The sequence below is a fragment of the Cyprinus carpio genome, chromosome B10, assembly GCF_018340385.1.
Source record: "Cyprinus carpio isolate SPL01 chromosome B10, ASM1834038v1, whole genome shotgun sequence".
Lineage (NCBI taxonomy): Eukaryota > Metazoa > Chordata > Actinopteri > Cypriniformes > Cyprinidae > Cyprinus > Cyprinus carpio.
In genome coordinates this window covers 20,601,842-20,628,361 of record NC_056606.1, presented here as the reverse complement: position 1 = coordinate 20,628,361, position 26,520 = coordinate 20,601,842, and the positions used below count along the sequence as shown (strand labels likewise).

At 34.2% G+C, this 26,520-nt stretch overlaps 1 protein-coding gene across 42 annotated transcripts in view; it reads right to left on the bottom strand.

Moving 5' to 3' along the window:
- Positions 1-26,520, bottom strand: part of LOC109058922 (calcium/calmodulin-dependent protein kinase type II subunit beta-like) — a 61,831-nt gene that overhangs the window by 11,882 nt on the left and 23,429 nt on the right. For 3 of the 42 annotated variants that reach the window (XM_042733170.1, XM_042733196.1, XM_042733158.1), the window contains exons 6-16: positions 23,667-23,739; positions 20,478-20,580; positions 20,216-20,299; positions 18,550-18,644; positions 18,353-18,475; positions 18,114-18,197; positions 17,960-18,002; positions 13,512-13,592; positions 8,394-8,431; positions 1,866-1,934; positions 195-239 (exon numbers count right to left, since the gene is read on the bottom strand). In XM_042733170.1, coding sequence (XP_042589104.1) covers positions 195-239; positions 1,866-1,934; positions 8,394-8,431; positions 13,512-13,592; positions 17,960-18,002; positions 18,114-18,197; positions 18,353-18,475; positions 18,550-18,644; positions 20,216-20,299; positions 20,478-20,580; positions 23,667-23,739 — 838 coding nt within the window. Of the gene's footprint in view, positions 1-194; positions 240-1,865; positions 1,935-4,082; positions 4,116-8,393; positions 8,432-13,511; positions 13,593-17,959; positions 18,003-18,113; positions 18,198-18,352; positions 18,476-18,549; positions 18,645-20,215; positions 20,300-20,477; positions 20,581-23,666; positions 23,740-26,520 lie in introns of all 42 variants that reach the window. The other 39 variants (XM_042733162.1, XM_042733155.1, XM_042733163.1 and 36 more) reach the window with 33 other exon arrangements.

Below are 26,520 nucleotides of genomic sequence, written 5' to 3'. Positions count from 1 at the left end.
CTAAACACCACACTCTTACCCGGACACGTTCCCATCCTAATGCGACTGCACGCTCACTCACAAACCCAAAACAACACCCTCGCTCGCACCACAGAATCAAGAGACTGGCAACAGACGACAGAAGCAGAGAGAGGAGGAGAGGAAGGTGGAGGATGAAAGAGAAGAGGATGGGGAGGGACGTGCGGAAGATGTACCTTGATCCCATCCACTGGGTTATGGATAACAGTGGTCTGAGGCTCCTAAAGAGAAAGAGAGAGAAGAGGAGACAGCGAGAAGGAGAGGAGCAAAATGAGATGGAGGTGAGAGATGGCAAGAATAAAACTAGTGTTAGCAAAAAAAGACGAGAGATGGAGAGAAAGCATTCTCAGTTAGAACGAGAGAGAGAGAGGAAGAGGAAGTGGATGGAGGTTATTAGTCACTCTGGTTAAAGGCAGAGGACAGCCGAAGGTCAAAGCCCAACATCTGAAGCCAGTCCAGAGATGTGAACGCATCTAATCACACCGCAAATGTACAACTATATACTAAGTGCATTCATTTAAAAACAAAATGCATAGAAATCACAATGAGATTATCTCTATCAGAATATCAAAATAGTTAACACAACAATTATGCTTTTTAAGCTTTTCAAGAGACGTTTTGCTCATTAATTAATATCAGATGTTAAAAACCTGCAGCCAAAGCATCTATAATTGTCCAAAAATGTAACTGGACACTCAAGACACACTTTAAAATATGTCTGAATATCATTGCATTAGAGCAGGGTTCCCAAATTGAGGGAACATTGTGAGTTGATAAAAAAGCTAATCAATTAAATAACAAAAATATAAAATGAAAACAATTCTAAAAATAAAGACAATCAAAATAAATTAGATGCTAAAAAATATTATATAATATAATAATTTGTTTACCTGTTTATTGACTTTGAGTTTTTTTTTTTAAGTTATTGAAATATTAACTTTAAATCTCAAGGTAGACATCAAGTAAATATTTTAGATCAGCTGGCAAATAGTTTGGGAATCCTTGAATAAAATGAATAAAATGAATAAAATGAATAAAATAAAATAAAATAAAATAAAAGTAAAAAAAAAAAAAAAATAATATAAAAAAAACCAAACAAAAAAACAGCACAAGCGTACTTTTCAACCAAAAAACAAAACAAAACAAAAAACAAACAAACAAACAATGTTTTGAGATTTTCGTTTTATATTTTGCAGACATTTTTAAATGTGACTCGGGTTGCCAAATGCTTTTTGGGTCACTGTATCTGTCAAAAAACAATGCAATTGAATAGTAAAAAAAAATTTAATAAGATATCTGTGTTTTATTTGATGGTATTGTACTGATTACATCACACTGGATTTATTAAAATAACAGAAATAAAACTAAATGTCAATACATCAGACTTTACAGCATTATGTTATATAAAAAGAAGCAAAAATGCACAGACACGTACATACAAACACATATATTTAATGATACATTATAACGGTCATAATGAGAGACAAAAATAATTGAAACACAAAGAGCCAACATCTTAGTTTGGTTGTTTTGCCATTGATCCAAACAACGAAAAACACAACGTTCATGCACACACTCAGCACACATCTTTGTGAAAACATGAAGCTAACTGACGCTCAAAGCATCAAAATTCTCCAAATCTAGATTATAATACTCGTCTATCATAACAATAACATTGTTTCGATGAGCTTGGACTCAAGTCTCTGACAGACACACAGCATCTACGACAGGTGGCCTGAGACACGCCAGACGCTGACACAGACAGACATGTGTGAGACAGGAGAAGGAAGCCAAAGCGACAGACGAGTCGAACAAGAAGAGAAGCGAGAGAACAAGAAGGTAAATACCAGAGCAGGAGAAGGGACGTTTCCTTTGGGACTGGTGACTATGCTGTTTTTGGCACTGTTTGACTGTGGCTGTGCAGAACACAAAACAGTGTTAAAGGGTGTCAGTGGGTGTTTAAGGGCGAGAAAAGAGAGAAATAACAGAGAGAGAGAGAGAGCGGGCTGATAATGTGAGGATTGTGTTTTATGTTTGAGCTCAACACTGGTTTAAAAACACAAGTGAACACACTAGGCTGATGGTCTTGGAGATTCATTGAGTGACACATCATTTGTTCAAATACATTTGGTTGAATCTCCTGAACCTCTGAAGTACATTTCCATGTCATTGTCACATTTCACCACAGAATTGAAAAGAAAAACAAAAAATTTTGAGGATTTTTGGGAGACCATTTAAATTATTTGCTTTTTTTACAATTATTGTATGACAATTTAGCACATATGCCCAAATATTTCTGATTATCTTATGTATCTGGATGTTTTCAGTATTTACATTTTATTATTTTTAAATAATAAAATTTCTTATTAAATTAATAAATAAATTAAGTAACTCATTCATTAATTATTAATTTTACAACAGATTAAACAATAGATGGAATAACAGACCCACAGATAGATAAAACAATAGAGAGACCGATATTTTTTTTTTTACAATTTATTTATTTAATAATTAATATTTTTAAGTAACTGATTCATTAATTATTCATTGTACAACAGATAAAACAATGAACGATAGACCAACAGATAGATGAAACAATAGATAAACAAATAAAAAATTAATTGTTAAATATTTATTAATTAATACGGTTAAGTAACTGATTCATTAATTATCATTTTAATAATGGAACAACAAATAGATAGAACAAATATATGAAAAGTAAGACCAACAGATTGATGGAAAGATAAAAATTAATAATATTTAATAAATAATTTAATTTATTTATTAATCATTAATTGAATAATTACTATTACTAATTTAAGTAGCTGATGCATTTATTATTTATTTGAATTAATTTTTTTTTTGTTATTTTCCAACAGGGATTCTCATTAGATTCTCATTAAACAATTATATGTAAAAAATTATATGTATTCTGTAAAAAAATAAAGAAATAAATATTTAATTGCCAAGGTGTATAAATACTTCATTATTTATATTCTACTGCATTACAATATTTATTAGTAGCTTTTTTTTTTTTTTTTGCATTAACATAACTGAAAATAATTTTGGAAAAATGAGCATAATTGTGGTGATTTTTTTTTTTTTTTTTTTACAATGCAATAATAACTTGACAGTTCTAAAAATGTCTTAATTTCTTTAAACAATGTAACAAATTTCTTCTTTTTTTTTTTTTTTTTTTTGACATGAAATGTGGCCTGGGCAAGTTCTTTACACATTTTCTGAGATTTGCTCTTTTAACGTAACATTTTTAGAAATAATTTTAATGCATCACATAGCACTGCTGGAAAAGCCAGTTAAAACCAGTTTCTGACAGCTGGTTGTACATGGTTTCTTTGTGGTCCAGGCTGGTCATTTGCTGGTCCAGATGGTTAGTATAAGGTTGACTTGGTACTGTAGGTTGTGTTGATAAAGCTGGTTAAACCTAGTAGTTCACCCAAGACCAGCAAAAAAAAAAAAAAAAAACAGCTTTTCCAGCTCAAGATGCTATGTTTTGTTTCCCCAGCAGGCTAAATGAAAGGAATCAAAATGAAAAAGCAAAAAAAGCAAACAGAATTAACCAAATAGTTCAGAAAACCCGTGCTGGGTCCATTGTTTTCTTAGAGAACGTCGCAGCAGGAAAGCAGAACTAGAGGAGAGTCCTTATGGATCCACAGGAAGTACAATCAGAGACAACAGCAAACAGAGACAGACACAGGGAAGCAACAACACAAAGCCAAACACACAAGACATTCTGTGCCACAGTCTAGAACAAACACATCGACGGTCAACAATGACTCGCTGTACAACCCTACGATAACGTCAACCCAAAACCACTCCGACCCTCACCTGCGTCTGAGGAGTCATTTAAAGCCATCTGACCCTTTAAATCAACCGCTTGACATTTGAGCAAGAGAAGAATCAATACAGATCATTACAATATTCCACATTGTGCATTAAATGACATTAAAGCCCAACAGGATGAGCAAATGAATGAATGGATGAACAAGAGTGAGAAGAGAAAGGGATGGAGGGATAAAGAGATTAGGATTAAATATCATTCTCACCATGTACTGAACGGTGGAGCTGGATTTCCGTTTCTGGGTGGAAAGGGGGTGAAGGAGGGATGGAATGAGAGTTAAATACATGTTATGATGAAGGCTGAGATGAACATTAATCACACAGAATCGGACAGACGTATGAGAGGCAGGAAGGTTGAGAGAAGGTGCATGTGTGGGTTTTTGGCAAGAAAGTGTGTTTGTCTGGTGGATAAAAGAGTTTTGATGTGCTTTAATGTACAGAACAGTCCTTCTCTTCTCAGAGATCTTAATACATCATACACACACACAGGGCTGCTGATGGGATTGAGTCAGTGCAGGTGTTCACAGGACTGTTCCTGTATCTCTACAGTTATGAAATTATTTTCAGAGGAAGAAAAAAGTTTAAGGTTTTGTCTATTGTCTAATCAAGTTTAAATACAACAGTTCCTCCAGCCGTGATGCTCTTTATCGCAGCATTGCAGCACCAAAGACAGCGAGAAAACCAGAGAGCAGAAAAAGGAGGGAAATGTCAAAATGGAGAAGTGTGGCGAGCCAGTTGCTAAGCAATGAGTGAGGTGCAGTGGAAGCGTCTATTTCTGTCTCCCGGCTCCCGGGGTTCAAACTGCCAGCTATTCCTGGAGAAAAAGCTACATTCCCTCTCGCCGCTGCTCTCACTCTCACTCTGGATCGGGATGATGTAGTGGATCCAGAGCGAGGCGAGGCTTGGCGTGGTGTGGGAGGAGGAATCATGGAATGATTGGCGGTGAGAGATGGAAAGTGCTTCATTAGCGCGGCTGACGATCACAGGGCTGATGAAAGATCGCACCTGCCCAAGCAGATAATGAGAGCCATAGACAAAATGAACGGTTCCCGCCGCAGGTGCAGTTTTGAGTGAACTTGTGGAGGAGATGCACTCGGTGTCTTACAAGAAGTGAACTCAGCTGAGGATGAGGCAACCGCAGTCAGATATGGAGAGGAAGTCAAAATACAAAATCAATGCATATTTGTTACTACACTACTGGTCAAAAGTTTGGGGTCAGAACGTTTTTTTTTTTATACTTCTTCTTAGCTCACATGCCAAAAGTAAATGATCAAAAGTGATTACATTACAAAAGTGAGACCATTACAAAAGATTTTTATATCAAATATACGCTGCTCTATTGAACATTTTATTGCTAAAATAATCCTTGAAAAAACTATTTTCAACATTGATAATAAGAAGCAAATCAGCATATTAGAATGATTTCTGAAGAATCGTGTGTCATTGAAGACTGAAGTAACGATCACAGGTATAAATTAAATTTTTAAATATAGTTAAATAGAAAAGAGCTATTTTAAATGGTAAAAATATTTTACAATATTAAAGTATTTACCAGGGTTATTGTAAAGTAAAACGGAAACTAAAATTAAAAACATAAAAAACATTTGAAACTAAATAAGCAGAAAATAAATTAAAAAGTAATACAATAGAAAGAAATAATGAAAAAAATACTACATTTCTAATTTAAATTCATTTTAAATAGATGTACTAAAATAACTAAAACAAAAAATCTAAAATAGTATACAAATTATACTACAAGCTCTCTGTTCTCTGCGGTGCCTCCTCTAGTAACAATAATTGCAGCCATTTCAAGCATAAAATAGTTTAAGACATGCTTTTTTGGGGCGTTAAATAATGGTGCAAATGGCAGTAATTTGATGAACGCAAATGTTAGTAAATCTCTTGCATGATTCACTTTAATCAGAATGAGAATGAGAATCAGATCTCTCCTCCCATAAATTTTGTGTCTGAAAGGAAAACTCTTACAAATGCATATTCAATAAGGTCAAGTGCAAAAATAACTGTGTCCACGCCATTTATAGCGATAATTCATCACTGTGCATCTTTGTAAAAACCTGACAGTAAAATTATAACTCCAAAAGACGGTTTACGCTGGCTTGTTTCGTGCAATTCAATAATCAAAGCATATTACATTAGGATTTTTAAAATCTTTTTTTGTCAGTACAAAAATACTAAAACTTATACTCTACATATAACGTGTTTATTCCTTATATCAACCTAAAGGGATAGTGCACCTAAAAATAAACACTGACAGCTAGGAAAAGAAAGAGAAATCTGAGGAGGCTGTGGAGCTTAAGTTTAAGTGAAATAACAAATTTAAAGCATCATTTTTGAGCTTCAGCTGAAACATCCTCATTTATTCAGGACTAAATGTTACAGAAATGCGACATCAGCATGGGACAGAGCCGCAGGATTTTCCTTGGAGTGCTTTTTAGCGTCAACCTCATAAAAACTTGCATGCTAAAAGATTACGTAACGTATGATTAATGCTCGGTGCGGAGGGGATTATTCTCTAGATTAGACTCAACACCAAATCCCTAATAGAGAGCAGTCACAGTTTCATTTCTAATTCTGCGGTGCAATAGAGTTGAAAGCCGACCTTTTTACTCTGTCTGAGAGGATTATATGTTATCAGAACAAATGAACCTGCAAGTGCACTCTCTCTAACAGCTCATTACGGGTCGGGGGTCAACATCTGTGCGCGTTCACCTGATGCCGCGTGACGCACGCCGGGCGAAACCGAACGCCGGAATGCTCTGAAGAGAACTGATGGTGATCGGGGCAAGTCTAGCAACGACCGAAGCACTATGGGTAAACTATATAGAGATAATAATGAGATAAGATGCAGATCAGAAATTAAAGAAAGATTAAGGTTGAGTGCACAAGCTGGCAAGAATGAGTCAACTGTTAAAGGTTTTGCTAAACTGTTTCTATAGCAGTATATCTGTGGTGCAATTAAAAAAATTCTGATATGTGTAAGTGTAGGTTGTTAAGGTTGCAACCAGAATTGTTGTTAACTAGAATTATTAAAAAGTATCTGTTCATTTAAATAATTGAAAAATAATAATAATAATAAAAAAAACAAATCAAAATTTGAAATGTTGCCTTGGCAATTAATTCAAATTACAATTAACTTAGTTTTAGTACTAAAGTACTAAATTTTTTTAAACTAAAATCAAAATAATTTCTGTTAATTGAAATAAAGCCAAAATAAAAAATATATATAAGATGAGACATTTGAAAAAAGGAAAAAAGAAGAAGAAATGCCTTGGCAACTATCTAAAGATGAAATTGAAGTTTTTTTTTAAAATGACAAACTAAAACTGAAATAAAAAATAAACTAAATCTAAACAGAAATTTTTAAAAATAATAATAATAACATGAAATGTTGCCTTGGCAATTAATTCAAATTACAATTAACTTAGTTTAAGTTAGAAGTACTAACATTTTTAAAACTAAAATAAAAAGAATTTCTGTTAATTGAAATAAAGCTGAACTAGAATATAAATGTGAGATGAAAAGAAGAAATGCCTTGGTAACTAAATGAAATTAACAAGCTGAAACTGAAGATTTCTAAAAATTTTGCATTAGCAATTAACTAAAATAAGTTTAAATTAAACAAAAACATAAAAACATTTAAATGAAAATTAGAAATGTTGCTTCAGCAATTAAGTGAGATAAAATATGTTTAATTTAAAGTACAAACATTTTAAAAAAAAACTAAAAAGCTAAATATAAATATTAGAAAAACAAAAACAATTAAGAACAAAACACACCAAATTACTAAAATTCAGAATAATAAAAAAATATATATATATATATAAAATAATACAATAACAAAAAATGAAACACTGGTTGCAACATCACAAATAGTCACAGCTGTTCCTATAAAGGTTATTTTACACCAAGTATGGCTCATCCAATTACATATTTATATGTTTTACTGCTTTAACTTGTTTCATAATCTTTAAAAAAAAAAAAATAATAATTTTCCATCCAACGAGCTCCACAAAAACTAAATTAGATTACTTGTAAACCATTTTATTCACTGAATAATCCAAAAATAGGTATTAGTATTTAGTTATGTAATACATAACATTTTTGGATTGACTTTACTTAAAAAATAAAATATACACACACATACACACACAGCGAAATAAAAAAAAAATCAATAATATTATGAAATAAAATTACTATACCGCCCACCACCAGCTCATTGTCCAGCTTACTTACAGAAGAATATAATCTTGCAGAATAGACACAAACACACACTGCTAGAAAGAACAGAACATAGAGACAAACACTGCAAACGCAAACACACAGATCTGCTTCAGATCAGACACACAGTGGATGCCAAAAATTCCACCAATTAAAAAACAAGAAACTAACAATAACCCCTCCACTAAAAAAACTCTTCTCGGATGATAACAAAAAAAAAAAAAAAACTTAAAAAGAAAAGAAAGGAAAGAAGAGAAAGAAATGAAAGTGGGTCTTACCTTGACATCGGCCTTCTTGTTGAGCAGGCTCTTGGCTGCTGTAGACGGGGAGAGAGAAAGCGCAAACATCAGCACGCTGGGATGGGAGCAACAGTCAACATTACCGGAGCGCTAATGGTGCTCGGCCAAACATGTCACATAACCATCCGAACCAGCCGGGGAAATCCCTCCCGCCCCACATCCAGAGGATTACAGCCGTCTAACACACTACGTGTGGAGCGCATGTCCGCACACGCATCACGAGTATGCACTGTCCGGCCCACAGTCAAACCTGCTAGAATTAATCACCAAATCTGACCGAAACACCCCATCCCGGTTAGTGACTGCCATTCACACGCAGGGGATGCGCTGGTGCACATGCAGAAGAGTGCAATCACACACACACACACACACACACACACACACACACACACACACACATACGTTTACCTGACTAAATGAAGATACAGCATTGACTTCGGTTTTGTATCATACAAATTAATAGCTAATAAATATCCATAAAACAAGGTCAATTTACTTGAAGATCCAAATTGTACTAGATATTTAAGTTTATTCTTTGTTTTGTTTTAAGCATAAATCAGACAAAATTACCTTTGCTTTATGGTTGAAACAAAATGAAAATATTAAATAAAAATATATGGAAACAGGTATTCATGTAGAGGTATTAAGAATGCTTTTTAGGTTTTTTTGTGTACTTGTGTAAAACTACTGTAAAAGTAACCTAAACCATAATTCCTAAAATAAAACCCTAAAATAAACTTTCCAGTTGTAGTTTGGAATAAAAAAAATAAATAAAAAAAACCACTATCATTGCAGTTTAAAATATACACCTTTTATTCGAAAATATATTTAATTTTTTTACTTATTCCAGTGAAGAAAATAGAGCATATACTTGTTTTTATATATAGCAAATCAAAAAAAATAAAAAAAAAACAAAATAAATATACATTTAAATTCAAAGTCAAATTGCATTAGATAAATATTCTTTACATATTTCCTTTCCTTAGCATAAACCTAACAAAATTACCTGAGCTTTATGCTCAAAATAAGATAAACATATATAATACAATATATACAAGAATGATTTTTTTGTTTAAACATTTATTTTTGTTTAGATATATAATTTTTAATAATTATTATTATTTTTATTTTTTACTTTAAATGTTTTTTTTTTTTTTTTGTAGTATAAAACTAACCTTAATCCTAATTCTGCCCATACAATAAACCTTTTGGGGAAAATGGGGAAAAAACAAAAACATAAAGACACTTACACTACCATTCAAAAGTTTGGGGTCTAAAAGATTGTTTTTATTTTATGTTTTTGAAAGATCTCATGCTCACCAGGGCTACATTTATTTGATAAAATTATAGTGAAGCACTAAAATTGTGAAATATTACAATTTAAAATAATTATTTTCTATTTTAATACATTTTACAAATGTAATTTAATCTTGTGATGCACAGCTGAATTTTCAGCATCATTACTCCAGTCTTCAGTGTCACATGATCCTTCAGAAATCATTCTAATATGCAGATCTGCTGCTCAAGATCAGATAAAATTCCTTTTCTGTTACTTTTGCTCAATTTAATGCATCCTTGCTGAAAGTAATAATAAAAAATGGACCCCTAACATTAGTAGTGTATATTATTCACTTCATTTATAAATCATTGTTATGACCTCCTAAAAGCAGGTTTTGTCAGATTTAGTTCACTTCTATCCCAAAGGACAGCTAAATAAACCCACAGACTCACACACACTGCAGTTAAAAAAGCATAAAACAAAAAAATCATTCCATTCATGTCGCCAAAAAGACCACAATCAATCATTCACTTTCTTGCCACAAATGAGAATGTCGAAGTTTGTCCAAGTGAATAAAAACAGTCCAAGTCAACTTTTCAGCCGGCAAATCCTATATTAACTTTAAATCTTCACTGTCATGGCAACACAGAAATAAATATTCTTAGAGTTTCTACGGCGCTAAAGAGCCCTGACTTTATTTATCCGTGCAGATAAGAGGAAGGTGTTGTGTGGAGGGAGGGTTGAGAAAGACAGAAAAAGAGAGAGAATCTTACCTTGACACAAATGTTAGAGGCAGAGAGGAACGGAGAGAAGGAGAGATTAAGAAAGAATAGATTAAGAGAGAGAGATCAGCACGGGTTCATCTGGACGAGGGCAGGGGGTTCAAATGTGTGTTTCTTATCTAACATATAAAAAGGTTTATGTTCCATTCTTTGGTTTTATTTCTAATCGTTATCTTGTGCCACAACAAACCCTATTCACCCAAAAAAAAAACAACAACAAGACAAACACACATAAAAAAAAACCGATAAATCTAAAACACCTGAGACACACACACACACACACACACACACACAAAACACTGCAAAGACATGGAGGACAAATGCAAAGACTGGCATCTGTGGGGGAAAAAACAAAATATTCCAACCGCTAGGGATTATTTTAAAATCGTCAAGCATTGCACTATGGGTAAACCAGGTCACAAGTGTTACAGATGCATTGCTGTCCAACCAAACTAAATTCAAAACGTGCAACTGTGTTATAATGATTATCAAACAAAATTTCACACAAGTATAAACTGCCTAGACTAGTTTCACCTAAGGACTACTGCAGACTATAATTTCATGTCCATGGATTATATTTGAATAATGCTGTTGATTTTACTACAAATACAGGTTACCTTTAGTGTGAGAAAATGGTAACAAAACATGGTTACAGAAATATATTTTGAGGCAAAAAATGTAAATGTATAGTCCACCCAAAAATTAATATCATCATTTACTCACCCTTGAATTGTTCTAAACCTGTATGCATTTCTTTGTTCTATTCAAAACAAGATGATATTTCGAGGAATGTGGTAACTAGTTTCAGACCTGAAACAGTTTTGGGTCCCATTGACTTTCATAGTTTGGCCAAAAAAATACTATGGAAATCAATGTGACCTAAAACCATTTGTCTTCCACTGCATGAACAAAAATACTATGGAAATCAATGTGACCTAAAACCATTTGAATTCCATTGTATCGAAAAAATACTATGTAAGTCAAAGGGACAGAAAACCGTCTGACTTTAATTGTACGGACAAAAATAATATGGAAGTCGATGGGACACGAAACCGTTTGGTTACCCACATTCTGCAAAATATTTTCACTGAGAGTGAGAAAATGATGACAGAATTTTCATTTTTGAATGGACCACCAAGAAAATAAGCTGTGGCAATCAACAGTCCACAGACATTAAGCTCAAAATACGCTAATAATATTCACTGAAAACCTGCTGCATGGATGCTGCAACCAGCCAAGAGTCAAAGTGCCAGATCACTGCAAACAATCCTAGAATTTGCTGCTGAAAGGACATTGAACCCCCTTTCCTGAACACACAGGTTTAAGACACATGCACTCGGATCATATCAGGCTTCTCCTGCATCAGGAGACATGCGTGTGCTCTCGTGCAACGTTCAGTCATCAGCAGTCAGGCAAGAGAAAGAGAGAGAAACCTACAATTAAGAGATCTTACACAAAAAAGAAACCCAAGGGAGGAAGAAAGAGGCAGAACACTGAAGAATGACAAACCTGCAAATGGATGGATGGAGCAAGCAGAGACGTAGAGGAGAGAGAATGAGTGCAAACAGAAATCAGAAGAGATAGGAGAGAGAGAGAATAAAGGGACCCTGATGGAAAATCCAGTTAAAACCAACTGCTGATATCTGCACTTTAAATCTGACTGGCCTCCTGCTGCACTATTTATATTCAGGATACAATGATTTTAGATTAACCTGGACATACAGTAATCATCACATTAAAACAAAATGAACTGTAGTTTGTCACTTTAAATCTGAGTCAGATGGTCTAAATCTGCAGTCACACTAGACTTCATGCTCCATTTACTTCTATTCATATGCATGTGAGACCAGAAACAATGAAAATTCAGCTTATACGACACTAGACCTTCTGCAGATAATCAACATAGAGACTATACTGGTCTAACCTTGAGATTTAATGACATTCGTTGGTCTAGAGTGATGGTGGGGCCTGGTTTTGATCTGGTAGACGATTATGGTCAAGCTTGTAAGATTTGGTAACCGCTTTAGACAACAAACCAGCAACCACATTTAAAAAAAACCCAGCTTGACCGCCTTAAACTGATATGACCTGGTTTTTCCAGCAGGGGGGAGAGAAAAACACTGACTGCGATTTGCAACAAAATTATATTAAATAATTCTTTTTTTATTACAATCGGTCAATTTAGCGATGCAACAAATATTTATTTAACAAAAAAAAAATCTTTTTATTATAAAAATGTTTAAAACAATTGTGCTGCATCATATTTTTGTGGAAACTGATACACCTTTTTTTTTTTTTTTACAGGATTCTTCGCCAAGTATAACTTTAAAAAAAACAGTATTTATTTGAAATAGAAATCTTTTGCAACATTATAAATGTATTTAATTTCACTTTTGATCAATTTAATGTGTCCAAGATTAATAAACATATATAAAAAAAATCAATAAAAAAAATGTAAAATATGGTAGCAAATATCAAAGGTATATATCATATTAAATGACGCATTTCTTAGAAATTTAACCCATGCACAGCTGATCTATTAGAAACTGTGCATTTTTAATCAGTTAGGTTCATATATTAATGATCCTTAATCTTCTTCATGATTTAATGCATCATGCACCGCTGCAATTACAACAATTTCTTCTCCAGAATTCAAATTCTGAGCTACAAGAAAACCAATCGGGTCCATTTATGATCAGATATTAACAAACTATGGCTGGTTACACGGCTCAGGGCAATATGAACAACTCGACCTGCAGCTATGCATATCACAGTCAGTGTGAACAGGGCTTTATGAAAACTGCAAGAGAGAGAGATAAAGAGAGAAAAGAGATACTGTAGAACTGAAGGACTAAAGAAAAAGAGATGTAATGGCCATTCCCAAAGTCAGCCAGCGGCATCTGCAGTGCTGAACACGAGACCGCTGTAACCTTGTCATGCTCCAAGCTCCATGCTGAATATGAATCATGAGAAGGAGAACATGAAGCAGAGAGGATGGATGGGGGATTGGGTGAGACGTAAGGGGACGAGGGCTACCTTGTTCCACCAGACCGGCGGTGGTACCGGCCGCAGCAGCGGCTGCTGAGACGGTGGCGGGTGCCGTGGTCTGCCTGCCCACTGCCAGACACACACAGACACACACATATGCCCATTGTGCCATAGACTACTGGTTCTCAACTGGTTTTGCCAGCACAGTACCAACACTGTTTAGAGTGCACAAAAATAAATAAAAATGTCCTGAACGCATCTATGGCCTATGAAGCCAGTTCCACACCGTGTCCTCACCAGATATAATATGTCCTAACCAGCTGCAGGAACAACAGCATTTTTACAATGATAATCTCAGGTACTGATTATGTTCTTTATTTATTAGGTGATTTTGAATATCATTCTGTGTGACCTTTATAACAAATCCTGCTGACGTACACGTATCAGTCTTGAAACATGGATTTTTGAGTCACGAATTTTCTTTTTAGAAAGTGCTAGTTTAAAAATGTTTAAAAAAAAATATTTAAAATGGTAAAAATCCTAAAAAAAGAAAAAAGAAAAAAAAAAACAGAATCAAATCTCAAATTTCAATGAATTTAAATTGAAACAAACTAAGATCTCATTGAACAATTTTATCGTTCGGCAAAAAAACCTTTCCTGAATCAAATCAAAAACCTATAAATTACAGTACCCAAAAATTTGTTATATTTAATTTATATAAATTATATCCTTATTATATCAACATTTAATTGAAATAAATATAAATGGAGGTTTTAGAATATTAACAATTTTAAAACAGCTACGACTTGCGTTTTTCCTTTCATGCTCTTTGTGAAATTATATAAATGATTAATTAAATTCAACTGATTCTGGTCTCTTAACCTCTCTCATGAAAAAATTTATCAAACTGAGGCTCTCCACATTTTGTGATTGGCTGTTTGCCGCTGATGTCACACAAGCTCTGGAGTTAATCATGATCATAAACTCGTAAAATACCAGGTTGGATTTGCTTGTTTTTGTCAACTCAGAGTAGGTGATATACAACCTGTCCATGTTGACTAATTTGTCAACATGTCTAATTTTAACATCTATCAAGTAACAGATGAATTTACACCGAATACATATGGCCTTCTACATTAGATTCAATTTTAGGTCACGGCCCACCAGTTGAGAACCACTGCTGTAGACATTGAGAGAGAAACCAAAGGATAGAGCAGTCTGTTAGCGTGGAGAGAGTTAGCTGGAAACACAAGCCGCTGTCTGCAACCAGAGAGGGATTTGAGAGTCCATTACAGTAGGTGGTGTAATCATATAATAAGGTTTCCACTGTCACTCTGGAATAAAGAAAAGGCTCATTTTCTTGTCAAGCGCTCCTCGGGAGCCTCTTTCTCCAATCAGCGGGGAATGTGTCACTTTCACCAGCGCCAACCTATGCTACGGCAAAACAGAACAAAGCATTTATTCGGGGGTTGGAGTTTTGGCGCTGTGAGAAGGCAGTAGAAATACAGAGGGAAAAAGTGATAGAATGACAGAGAAGACATAAACATAAAAAAGATCTCATCACACATTAAAGGGGCTATACTGTAGAAAACATGAATTTACCTGTTTGAATTTCCTAGTGTCAATCTGCAATAACATTCACCCATATTTACTCTATTCAAACAAACACACGATATACTCCGATTCATGAAGAAATTACTCTTATGAACGTTTTTTTTTAATGATTCAGTCAAGAAGACCCATTGAGTTTGAATCAGTCTAACGAGTTGTATTCATCTGAGCGGTTACTAAAATAACACTGGAGTATTTTACTAAATTGATGTTTATATGATGTGTAGCTAAAGATACATGCTAACAAAACAGTTCAAAACAGCATTTTAGTGTAATAAAAATTAAAAAAAGGTACCAAACTATATCTGCCTTTATAATAGGACTTGGCAATTGCACAGCAGAAAACATAATATAATATAATATAATATAATATAATATAATATAATATAATATAATATAATATAATATAATATAATATAATATAATATAATATAATATAATATAATATATATAAATTTATATAATCTAATATAATAAAGTTTTATATTTTAAGTATATAATATATTTTAAGTACATAATATATATGAAATATATATACATAAATTTAAATCTTATATATAACATATATCTATATATTTCTTTTCTTTTATATAAATATAGAAAACTATATTTTATTACATAATAAAATACAAATATACAAATAATAGAAAATAAATATAAATGGATATTAACAAATATCTAAAAAATAATTAAATTTAAAAAGGCAATCCACATATTTATTCTTTTTATCACAACCAATTTCTCTGCTAAATATTTTCTGTCATGAAATAGCCAAGGCAAATAGCTGAAGTGTGTCCTTTTTTGGATAATTCATTTTTTTCTCTCTATCCAAACACCCCATAAAGTGCACTTATAAAATGAACTAAATAAGTACATATAAATAAAATCAATAAATATTTATATTAAGGAATTATGTTTATATGTCAATGTCTATTCTTCAACTTAGATGGGTCATTGTTGAAGAGGGTATTAAATAGTCATGAAAAATTTAATTACCATTTAAGGTGCAAGAAATCTTGATTGAATTATCATAGAACTTCAAAAGAAAAAAAAATAATACATCCCTTTAAAAAAAATAAAAAGAGAGTGAACAGAGGCCGAATAAAGAATAAGGGAATGACATGCGAGGGCAAGTGCGTGGAGTGATGCTCGGACACTCCCACGCCTCCTCTACCACTGAGTCACCCGTGGGATGAGGTAATTACAGTAATGAGAGCAGAGAGAGGACGGCTGACGAGCCACGGATGAAGAGAGCAAGAAAAAGAGAGGGAGAGAGCATCTAAAACGCTCCTCAAACAGGAACACTGTTGCTTCCGCCCACCAGCCTGCTGTTGAAGTGCGAGTGAGTGAGAGCGTGTGTGAGTGTGTGTGTGTCGGGATGTGAGAGAGCAGATGCTTCATTACAGCAGAAATAAATCACATGTTATGTGATCTATCTGTTGCGCTTCCTACAGAACCACTCGTCTCTAAACCGATCTGTCAGGACACGGCCCGACTCTGAACGTCCAGCTGCTTGCTAAATCGAATAGTTGGATTAGAAACAGTGTATCGTTCCCTTAGCTGTGAGATTTCTTGCCTGATGCTTCAAAGCATAACGCAGGATTTATTAATAGCATGAATATTTAGTTTTGAGATCATTTAAAGAGATAGTTCACCCAAAAACGACAACTAGTCATCATTTGCTCAGTCTCATGTTGTTCCAAACCGTCTGATTTTCTTTCCCACCATCGAACACAAAAGATGTCAGGCAGAATGTTGATGCTGTTCTTTTTTACAAAAGTGAATGGTGACCATCTGTCCGATAACAATACAATAAAAGCACCATAACAGCAGTTCATTTGACTTGTGCACTATATTCCAAGTCTATTGAGTCCATATGACAGCTTGTGTTAAGAAATTTTTTTTTACACTCACACAAAGCTATCGTTTGGCTTCAAAAGTTGTATGGACTAAAAGAACCATACTGGTTTGGTAGGATATGATGGTGAGCAAATGATCAAAAAGGTCTCATTTTTGGGTGAACTTTGAGTCAGTGTTGTATGGAAGCCCATTTCCGCCACTGAATAAAAAATAAAAAAGGTAATTGTGACTTTTTATCTCACAATTCTGACTTTTTTTTCTCATAATTCCGACATACAATTTTAAATTGCGTGATATAAACTGCGAACTAAAATATAAAAAGTCCCAATTGCGAGTTAAATTGTCATAATTGTGAGATATAAACTAGCAATTATGAAAAATAAAGTTAGAATTGCATGATATAAACTCGCAACACAGAGAAAAAAAGTCTGAATTATGAGTTTATATCACACGATTCTGTGAAAAAAAGGCAGAATTGTGAAATAAGTTGCAATAACCTTTTTTTTTTTTTTTTTACTCAGTGGCGGAAACGGGCTTCCATAGTGTTGTTGACTAAAACTATATATATAAAAAAAGTAAATAAAGCCGAAATTTTTTTTTATTTAAATATTAGACAAAATCTTAAACTTAAAATAAAAATTATAAATGCCTTGGCAAATAACTAAAATAAAAAGAGCATTAAAAAAAAGTTTAAAACTAAAAATTTCAAACACAACAACTGAAATAAAAATAAATTTAAGCTAAATAGAAATACAAAAAAATGAATAAAAATGGCAAAAACAAAAAATTACAAAATTCTAACTGAAAATATAAAAATAAATGCTAATTCAAAAGATGAATACTAAAATATCATTGTTAAGAGTTTTTGATTCTTTCAGAATATAAATCTGATTCATGTAATGATTCAAGACTCAAGAAGTCAAATAGCTCAGTTAACACAATCTGGGTTGGTCGAATGATTGTACATGTCTTCAATTTGTCTTTCAGGACACAATGTCTATGCATCAGGCTTGATGTGAACTTACCAGAGAAATTGCGCGACACCAGCATGGTGGTCAATATCGCTCCCTATACATGAGAAAGAGATCATAACGTTAACAGAGCATCAAGCAATGGGTTTCAGACGTATACAGATGAAATGCTTCCAGCTAATGACTTTTTAAAGAGACATCAGCAGACCTTGAGTTTCCTTCTTGCGTTGAACTTCTTCAGGCATTCGACTGTTTCCTGTCTGTGCATCATGGACGCCACAGTGGAGCGTTGCTGCGGGAAACAGAGCAATTGGATTATTGACTCAAATTATAAGTACTGTTTTGCATCTAGTTTTGAGTCTTAAAGTCAAGTAATATGGGTCACAAATGTCCATTCATGCTGACAATAGTGTATGTATTCTGGTATTTTGTGCTGCTAATACTCACGCAGACCCACGGGTGTTTCAGAGCCTCCTGGGCCGTGATTCTCTTGGCTGGATTGATGGTCAACATCTGATTGATGAGGTTTTTGGCTTCAGGGGTGACCGTGTCCCACTCTGGCGAGGGGAACTACAGGAAACATGGGAACTCATGGGTATGTATTGACTGTTGTACTGTATGAGTGAAATCACAAGGGGACTCACGTCATAAGCTCCAGCTTTGATCTGTTGGTAGAGTTTGTGCTGGTCTTCATCCCAAAATGGAGGATATCCCACCAGCAGAATATACAGGATGACTCCTGCAATCACATTCTAGATATTTGACTTCTAACGGATTCTATGGCATTCTTTGTGTACTCACAATTCAAAAAGTACTAATGCAGACATTTAGTCACACCTAAAACAACCTTAAATGTAATAATAAATACACATATAAATTCCATAAAGAAACATATACATATATAAAAAATAAAACACAAACTTATATTATTGAAAAAATATCAACTTAAACACCAAACGTCATCAAAACGGCATCAAAAGTTTATTTCTGTATATAACTTATCCAATTTCCACAATTTAATAATTCATAAAATAATACACCTATATTATAATAAATAACATTTACATTTTAGAAATATATTAACAAATGCTTAAATGTAATTGCTTAAAGCTCTCGTATTGAAGTCTAATTTGTGTATAAATCATTGTTTTGAACTGGTTCTTTGTAATAACTTGTACACAAAATACACAACTGTTCAAAAGTTTGAGGTCAGTAAATTCTATTTTTTTCTTTTTTTGAAACAAATCAATACTTTTATTTAGCAAGGATGTGTTAAATTGATAAAAAGTGATAGTGAAGACTTATATTGCTAGAAAAGACTTTTGCTGTTCATCAAAGAATCCAGAAAAAAACATTACAGGCTCACAAAGAAAAATATAATATATATATATAATTTTTTCTGAAAGGTTTCTGAAGGATCATGTGACACTGAAGACTGCAGTAATAATGCTGAAAATTCAGTGCTTTGCATTACAGAAGTTAATTACATTTTAAATTGTATTAAGATAGAAAAACATTCTTTTTTATTGTAATAATATTTTGCAATACTACTGCTTTTTCTGTATTTTGAATCAAATAAATGGAGCTTTGATGAGCATAAGAAATATTAAAAACATTAAAAAAAAACATTAAAAATCTTAATGATACCAAACTTTTGAACAGCAGTGTTATATATGGAAATTATATTATATTAAAATAATATAAAAAAATATATATACTATAAATGTATTAAAAAAATGTAATTGTTAAATTCCATTGAGAAATAATGAACCGGTTCAAATGAATGATTCATTCAGAAACAAGAACTTCTTTGAACCAGTTCTTTGTAATAACTCAGCATTTGTGAATCATTTGACTGTAAGGCAGAAATTTGCTTGGAGACTAAACCTGCTAGGTGGGTTCAAAAATGTTACTAAACATCACGCAGCCTGGTGATAAACAGTTTAAATTAATTTCTCTCTCTTTTGAGTGTTGCATTTTGAGAATGACTCCTATGAATCCATGAACTGGTTCACTGATATACAAACAATCCTAATAAACCACTTCACCCAAATGAATCAGAATTCCCAACCCCAGACCAAAAAACCACCAACCCACCGCCTGATCTGCAAAGTAATTAAACCGCTCAACTATCGATACTCTAGAGAAAGTGAATGTGAAACACGACGGTGAAAGCGGTGCTTGGCAACAGCCTCTTGACAACACCTGCCAGAGAAGAGCTCTCCACATCTGAGAGCTGATGTGTCTGAATATGTGCGGGGCGTCGAGAGAGAAAGAAGATAGAAATAGATGCAAAGAAGTGTGACTCACCACATGCCCAAATGTCCACAGGTTTCCCATAAGCTTCCTTTCGTAGCACTTCTGGGGAAAGGTAACCCGGTGTTCCAGCGAACCCTGAGTGCGAAAGCAAAAATAAACATCTGAAAATGCAAAATCCAGGCTCTTTCCAGCATTGTATGCTGGAGAAAACCATTTGAGTGCCAGATTATGTGCTTGGAAGTAGCCAAATTAAACAAATAAGGCAAAACTGTTGGGGATTTTTGCTTTGGGAGAGTTCAAACCGACCACGTACCAAACCAGGCCTGCTGGTCCCCTTGCACTTCAATGGCCAGGCCAAAGTCGGCCAGCTTGACAGCGGCGTTCTTGCATTTACTGGCCAAGAGCAGGTTCTCCGGCTGGGGGGGAGATCAGGGGCGCACTCATATTACTGCCGAACCAAAATCTGATACATGTCACCTTTTAACATCGAACACATAACATACAACCACAGCTGCGCAACAGATACAGCATACAAACAGAATCAACTCCCAAAATATAAGCTGTGCTGGGCGGCGCGGCCCGTGTTCTGTAACCGGTAGAGTTCACTAGAAGCGCATAACCTGTGATGTTTACATTTAAAATCACATGTGAGCTTGATATCTACAACTTTTAATCATCCAAATGGACCAATGGTTGATTCTCTGAAATAAAATGGCTACGGTTAGCATTGCAGGTATTCGCTTGTCAAGAAAAACATCTAACAACCAAAATACAGGTGACAAATGATGCTAAGCCATTGGTTCTCAAGCTGGTAGCTGGAACCAGTGTTATTTTAGTATTATTTATACACGATTAAATTTTTTATTATTATTTCTTCTTCTTTTTTTAATTATAATTTTGGTTCAATTTGATTAAAAAAAAAGTAAAAATCCATAAAAAAAAAATTAATTTGGTTAAAAATTTCATTATGTGCTTTTGACATTTTTTATGCTATTATTACTATTATTCCCACTAGTATTACTATTACGTTTATTTTTATTTCAGCCATTAGTTTTAGTTTAATTCAGTTTTGGTTGTTATTTATTTCCAGTTAGTATTTTTTGTGCTTTAACAAAATGAAAATTTAAAAAAAAATAAAAAAAAATCTAATATTTATATTTTATTATATTTCAGTTTTATTTTAATGAACAAAATAGTTATAATAGATTTACTTTTAGTTTATTTAATGATAACACTGGTTAGGACCTACTAGGAGGCCTCAACACACTTTACAATAATTTATATATATATATCCCAACAACTACAATTTTAATTGTATTTTTAAAGAACCAGGGCTCCCATGGTCTTTAAAAACCTGGATATATGAGGGTTGTTTTAAAAACGCAATTTCTAGACATGGAAAAGATTTGGAAATGTATAAAATCATGGAAATTTAAAAAAAAAGTCATGTCAAGACCAAATGTACAGTAATAAAAAAAAATTGATGAGAAATTACATTAAAATCTTCTAATCACAAATGACTGGAAAAGTCATGTAAATTCATCACTCATTAAGAGTGTGAACACTACACAGCTTTTGAAACTTTTACAATTATGGAAGTTTATTATTTAAATTTAAAATCTTTATTTCCCAATTTTAATAAAATAACATTATGCAAAAATAAATAAATACATTCGTATATAAAAGAAGTAAGCTACTTCAAAACAAGTAGCTTTGTCATTATAGCAGAAGTACCATAAATATCTTCACTTATAAACTGAATATTTTTGGACAATGGGAAGCCCTGGAGTCAAAAAGGTTGAGATCCACTGATTTACACACCTGTGTGTGCAAACATTTGTTATAGCTCTAGGTAACATTAGCCTATATTAGCTTGCTATCGACCTAAAGTTAATTAATACAGGATATAGAGCATTACGAAGAAGAGTGTTATTCATCCTGAAGAGCATTTTAAAGTTGTTCTTTACTGTCATTCAATCCCAGTGCTCCCTACAGCACTTTCCTCTGAGACCGGACTGGATTATCTTTAGCTGAGTCAATTTGATTGACAGGACGGGCTCTCAGTGATCTTACTGATGTCTGATACAGAATTCTGGGAAACAGATATTTACACACAACACTGACAACATTCAACCAAAGATATCAAGACAGACACTAGGGTTGATTTTGATTTCATGTTGATCATAAAAAAAGACAAAAAGAAATATGGACCTATAATACCATTGAAAAAGTTGAGGTCTTTAAGATTTTTTTTTTTATTATAAATTAAAGCTCTTTTATTAAGCAAGAATGCATTGAATTGATCAGAATTGACAGAAAAGACCTTTACGTTACGAAAGATTTCAAATAAATGCTGTTCTTTTTAATTTTTTATTCATCAAAGAATCCTGAAAAAAAAACGCATCACTGTTTTTAAGTAGTCTGATGTTATTAAGTAGGTTATCTTCCCTCTGCTCTTGTGGAAGTTAGGCCAGGTGGGAAATTGGGTCCAGAGGAGCAAAGAATCATGGGAAACTTATTCAGTCTTGATCTCTGATCTCTTTCTTCCTGTCATCCTCATCACGCTACAGATGCCGCTCTGAAAAGAGACGAACGGTGTCTGTGTTCTGACGCTGAGCTGCCGTTGCCATCTGCTGGAGCTATTCACGGAGCTCAGATGGCATCTCGACGTTTCGGGCTCAAGGTTTGAAAAGCGTTCTGATTGAGAATCCGTAGGATGGTGCGAAATACTCAATGACCTTGAACTGAATCCGGGGAAAACGGCGCTGGAAACGCATCCAGACTGAGATTTGCATAACCTGATACTTACAAATATAAAAAGTGACTTCTAATCTGAAGTAGGATTGGAAAAAGAAGCAACATGAAATCAAAACTGACCCTATTTACTGTATTTCAGGGTTATATTGAATTATACTGGTGAAAGTGATTCCATTCTAGTCCAGAATCAACCTGTGTGCCTTCAAACAAATCACAAAGAAATTTACATAAAATCAACGATAAAAAATTTAATCTGTACAATTTAAAGTTTTATGCCAGACATAGACACCCATGCACACAAAATGTCATGCTAAATTAGATAGCGAGTATTAAAAAGACAGTTCACCCAAAAAAGAAAATTCTGACATCATTTGTTCACCCTCATGTTGTAGGAAATGAAAAATAAAAGAATAAAAATATCAAAAAAGTTGCTGCCCAAACATTTACTTCCACCCGTTGACTTCCACAGTATGGAAACTATGGACGTCAACGGGTAAAACACAAACCCACATTCTTCACAACATCTCTTCCTGTGTTCAGCAGAAGAAAGAAATCCATACAGGTTTTGAACGACATGAGCGTGAGTAAATGACACAATTTTCAGTTTTGGGTGGCCTATCTCTTTAAGACACCCCCCCCTACTGAATATTAATCATCTCATCATAATCGCACATCACACATAGCATATTTGTACACAAAAGCATGCACGACACACGCACAGATGAACGAATCACCTGTCACTCACCTTTAGATCTCGGTGCACCACGCCCATTTGATGGCAATGAAGCACCGCCTCCAGGATCTGCTGGATGCAGTGACTGCATGCAAACACCAGGGGGCGCATGTTAGTCTGAGCAATGCCATTCTCTCGTGCACAGGCAGGAAATGCAGGCGATTACAGGGAGCTACTAATAATATGACAGGACATCTTCCTGAATTAATGTCAAAGATTGATGCCAAGCATCATAAATTATTTTAAGTGACTCACTCTCCCAAAAAACTGTCTTGTAAATTTTCACAAGTGTGGCAAAGAGATTTATCTACAGAATGAATCTCCCTACATCATGACCACATCAAATTTCAACCCCAAATCAAAAGAAAGAAAATAATAAAAAATTAATTAATTAGTAAAAAAAAATTATTAAGATTTTAATTTCATGACATTTTACCTTCCGAACTGTCTTTTAATTTGGCACAGAGTTTTATATATATATAGGACGAATCTTCCTACATAATTTTAGACCAAATTTTATCCCCAAATTAAAAGAAAAAAAATAATTTATTTTATAAATTACATTAAAGTGCCCCATTACAGATTTTTGGAAAATTACCTTTCATGTCGTTGTGTAACACAGCTCTAAGTGAATGAAAACATCCTGCAAAGTTTTAAATCCGAAAGTACACCATGTATAAAGTTATTGTCTCTCAAAAGAAAGAGTCGACTCTGAATCATTGAAACAAGTCATTTTTAAAACAAATCCCAAGCCATTTCATGTTGGTGTCAGCATGACACATTAGCATGTTGAGCACACAGACCTGGGAAAACTTGATTTTAGCGTTGGTCTGAATGAAAATGCAAATTCATTCTTTGCCACTAGGTGCCGCTTTTGAAAAGGTAACAATAGCGGTTTCCCTTTATCAGGCATTACAGGCTCATGATGAAATGAAAATGAGACCAATCGGACCAATCACCGCAGATTAGCGTCATGCAAGGGAGGGGTTCGGAAAAATTAATTGTTGAGCAAATCATTAGGGAGTCGTTTAGCAAGTAAGGTAAAAATAAATTCATATTATAAAACCATGAAAGTGTTTTTTGACCTTGCATGTCAACCTGTTGTTGGGGACTCCCAAAACCAAAATATGAACCTTTCATTACCCATAATAGAGGCACTTTAACATTATTTTCATGAAAAAAAAAACACATATTATCCCCCAAATTGTCAAATTTAACCCCCAAAACAAAAGAGAAAAATAATTAACTTATTTAAGATATTAATGTTTTTTTTTTCTGAATGTTTAACATTTTAATAATTTTTAAAAAATAATTTAGTGACAATATTTTCAAGATAATAAAGCATATTTTATCCTGAAATTTTATCTGTCATGATCAAGTGGTCAAAGTTTGACTAATTAATTCTTTCTTTTGATCTGAGAGTAAAATATGACGTAGACAGATTCACCCTTGGATTTATCTTATCTGCAAAGAAAACTAAAGAGTTTGCATTCAAACACATTCAAAAATAAGATCAAAGTAACTTGGGACTTGAGAAAGACAACAACCGTCACCCAAAACAGAGACCCTTAACAGGCAAAGAGAGACACAATAATGGATGAAATAAAGGCTCCTTCTTGATGCTATAAACTCTTTTCAGTCTGCAAAAGTGTTCATGTGCATCAACGTCTTTTGAAACAGCAGACATGATGGTTTTCCTGCGTACTGAAACCGTTTTACTGACACAGGAAGCTCTAGCTAACACTAAACGCTTAAAAACTGCTCTCAAGGGTGAGACGATCTCACCTCCCACGACGAGAGCGAGCATCAGGAGAGACAGAGAAGGTGAAAGAGAAAGACTGAGCCCGAGACGAGAAAGAAGAGAGGCCCTGGAAAGGCTGTGGCGCTGCAGTGGACTGGAGTGTGTTTTTTGGCAGTTGTGTGGTGAGATAGGCTGGAGGAAATGTACCGGTGTGTGAGGAGAGGGAGGTGGACGCGTGAGTCAGCCTGTGTAGGCGTTTACTGCTGATTTACTGAGAGTGAACGTGTGTGTGTGTATTTGTGTGTGTGTACATGTTGTAAAACTGGAAAATACAAAGCTGTTGTCTATTTCTTCCACACTAGGGCTCTTCAACTACCTTGTTTTGGGGGCCAAACTGAAGGTGTCCAAACACTTTTCAGAGTCGTACTAGATCTGGACGTCATTAAAGGGATACTCCACCCCAAAATGAAAATTTTGTCATTAATAACTTTCCCCCATGTCGTTCCAAACCCGTAAAAACTTTGTTCGTCTTCGGAGCACAATTTAAGATATTTTGGATGAAAACCGGGAGGCCTGTGACTGTCCCATAGACTGCCAAGTAAATAACACTGTCAAGGTCCAGGAAAGGTATGAAAGTCGTCGTCAGAATACTCCATCTATCATCAGTGATTCAACCGTAAGGTTATGAAGCGATGAGAATACTTTTTGTAAGCAAAGAAAACAAAAATAACGACTTGATTCAACAATTATCATCCGTGCCACAAGGATGTGCTGTTTCTATGTGCATTTAGCTTTGATTTGAAAGAAAACAGCACAGCCTTGTGGCGCGGATGATACAGAAGAGCATACGCAGCATACGGTGATATGGAGAGACACAGAGGAGACTGTTGACAAAGGAATTGTTGAATAAAGTTGTTATTATTTTGTTTTCTTCGCTTACAAAAAGTATTCTAGTCACTTCATAACGTTACGGTTGAATCACTGATGGCAGATGGAGTATTCTGACAATGCCTTTAATACTTTTCTGGACCTTGACACTGTTATTTACTTGGCAGTGTATGGGACAGTCACAGGCCTCCCGGTTTTCATCCAAAACATCTTAAATTGTGTTCCGAAGACGAACGA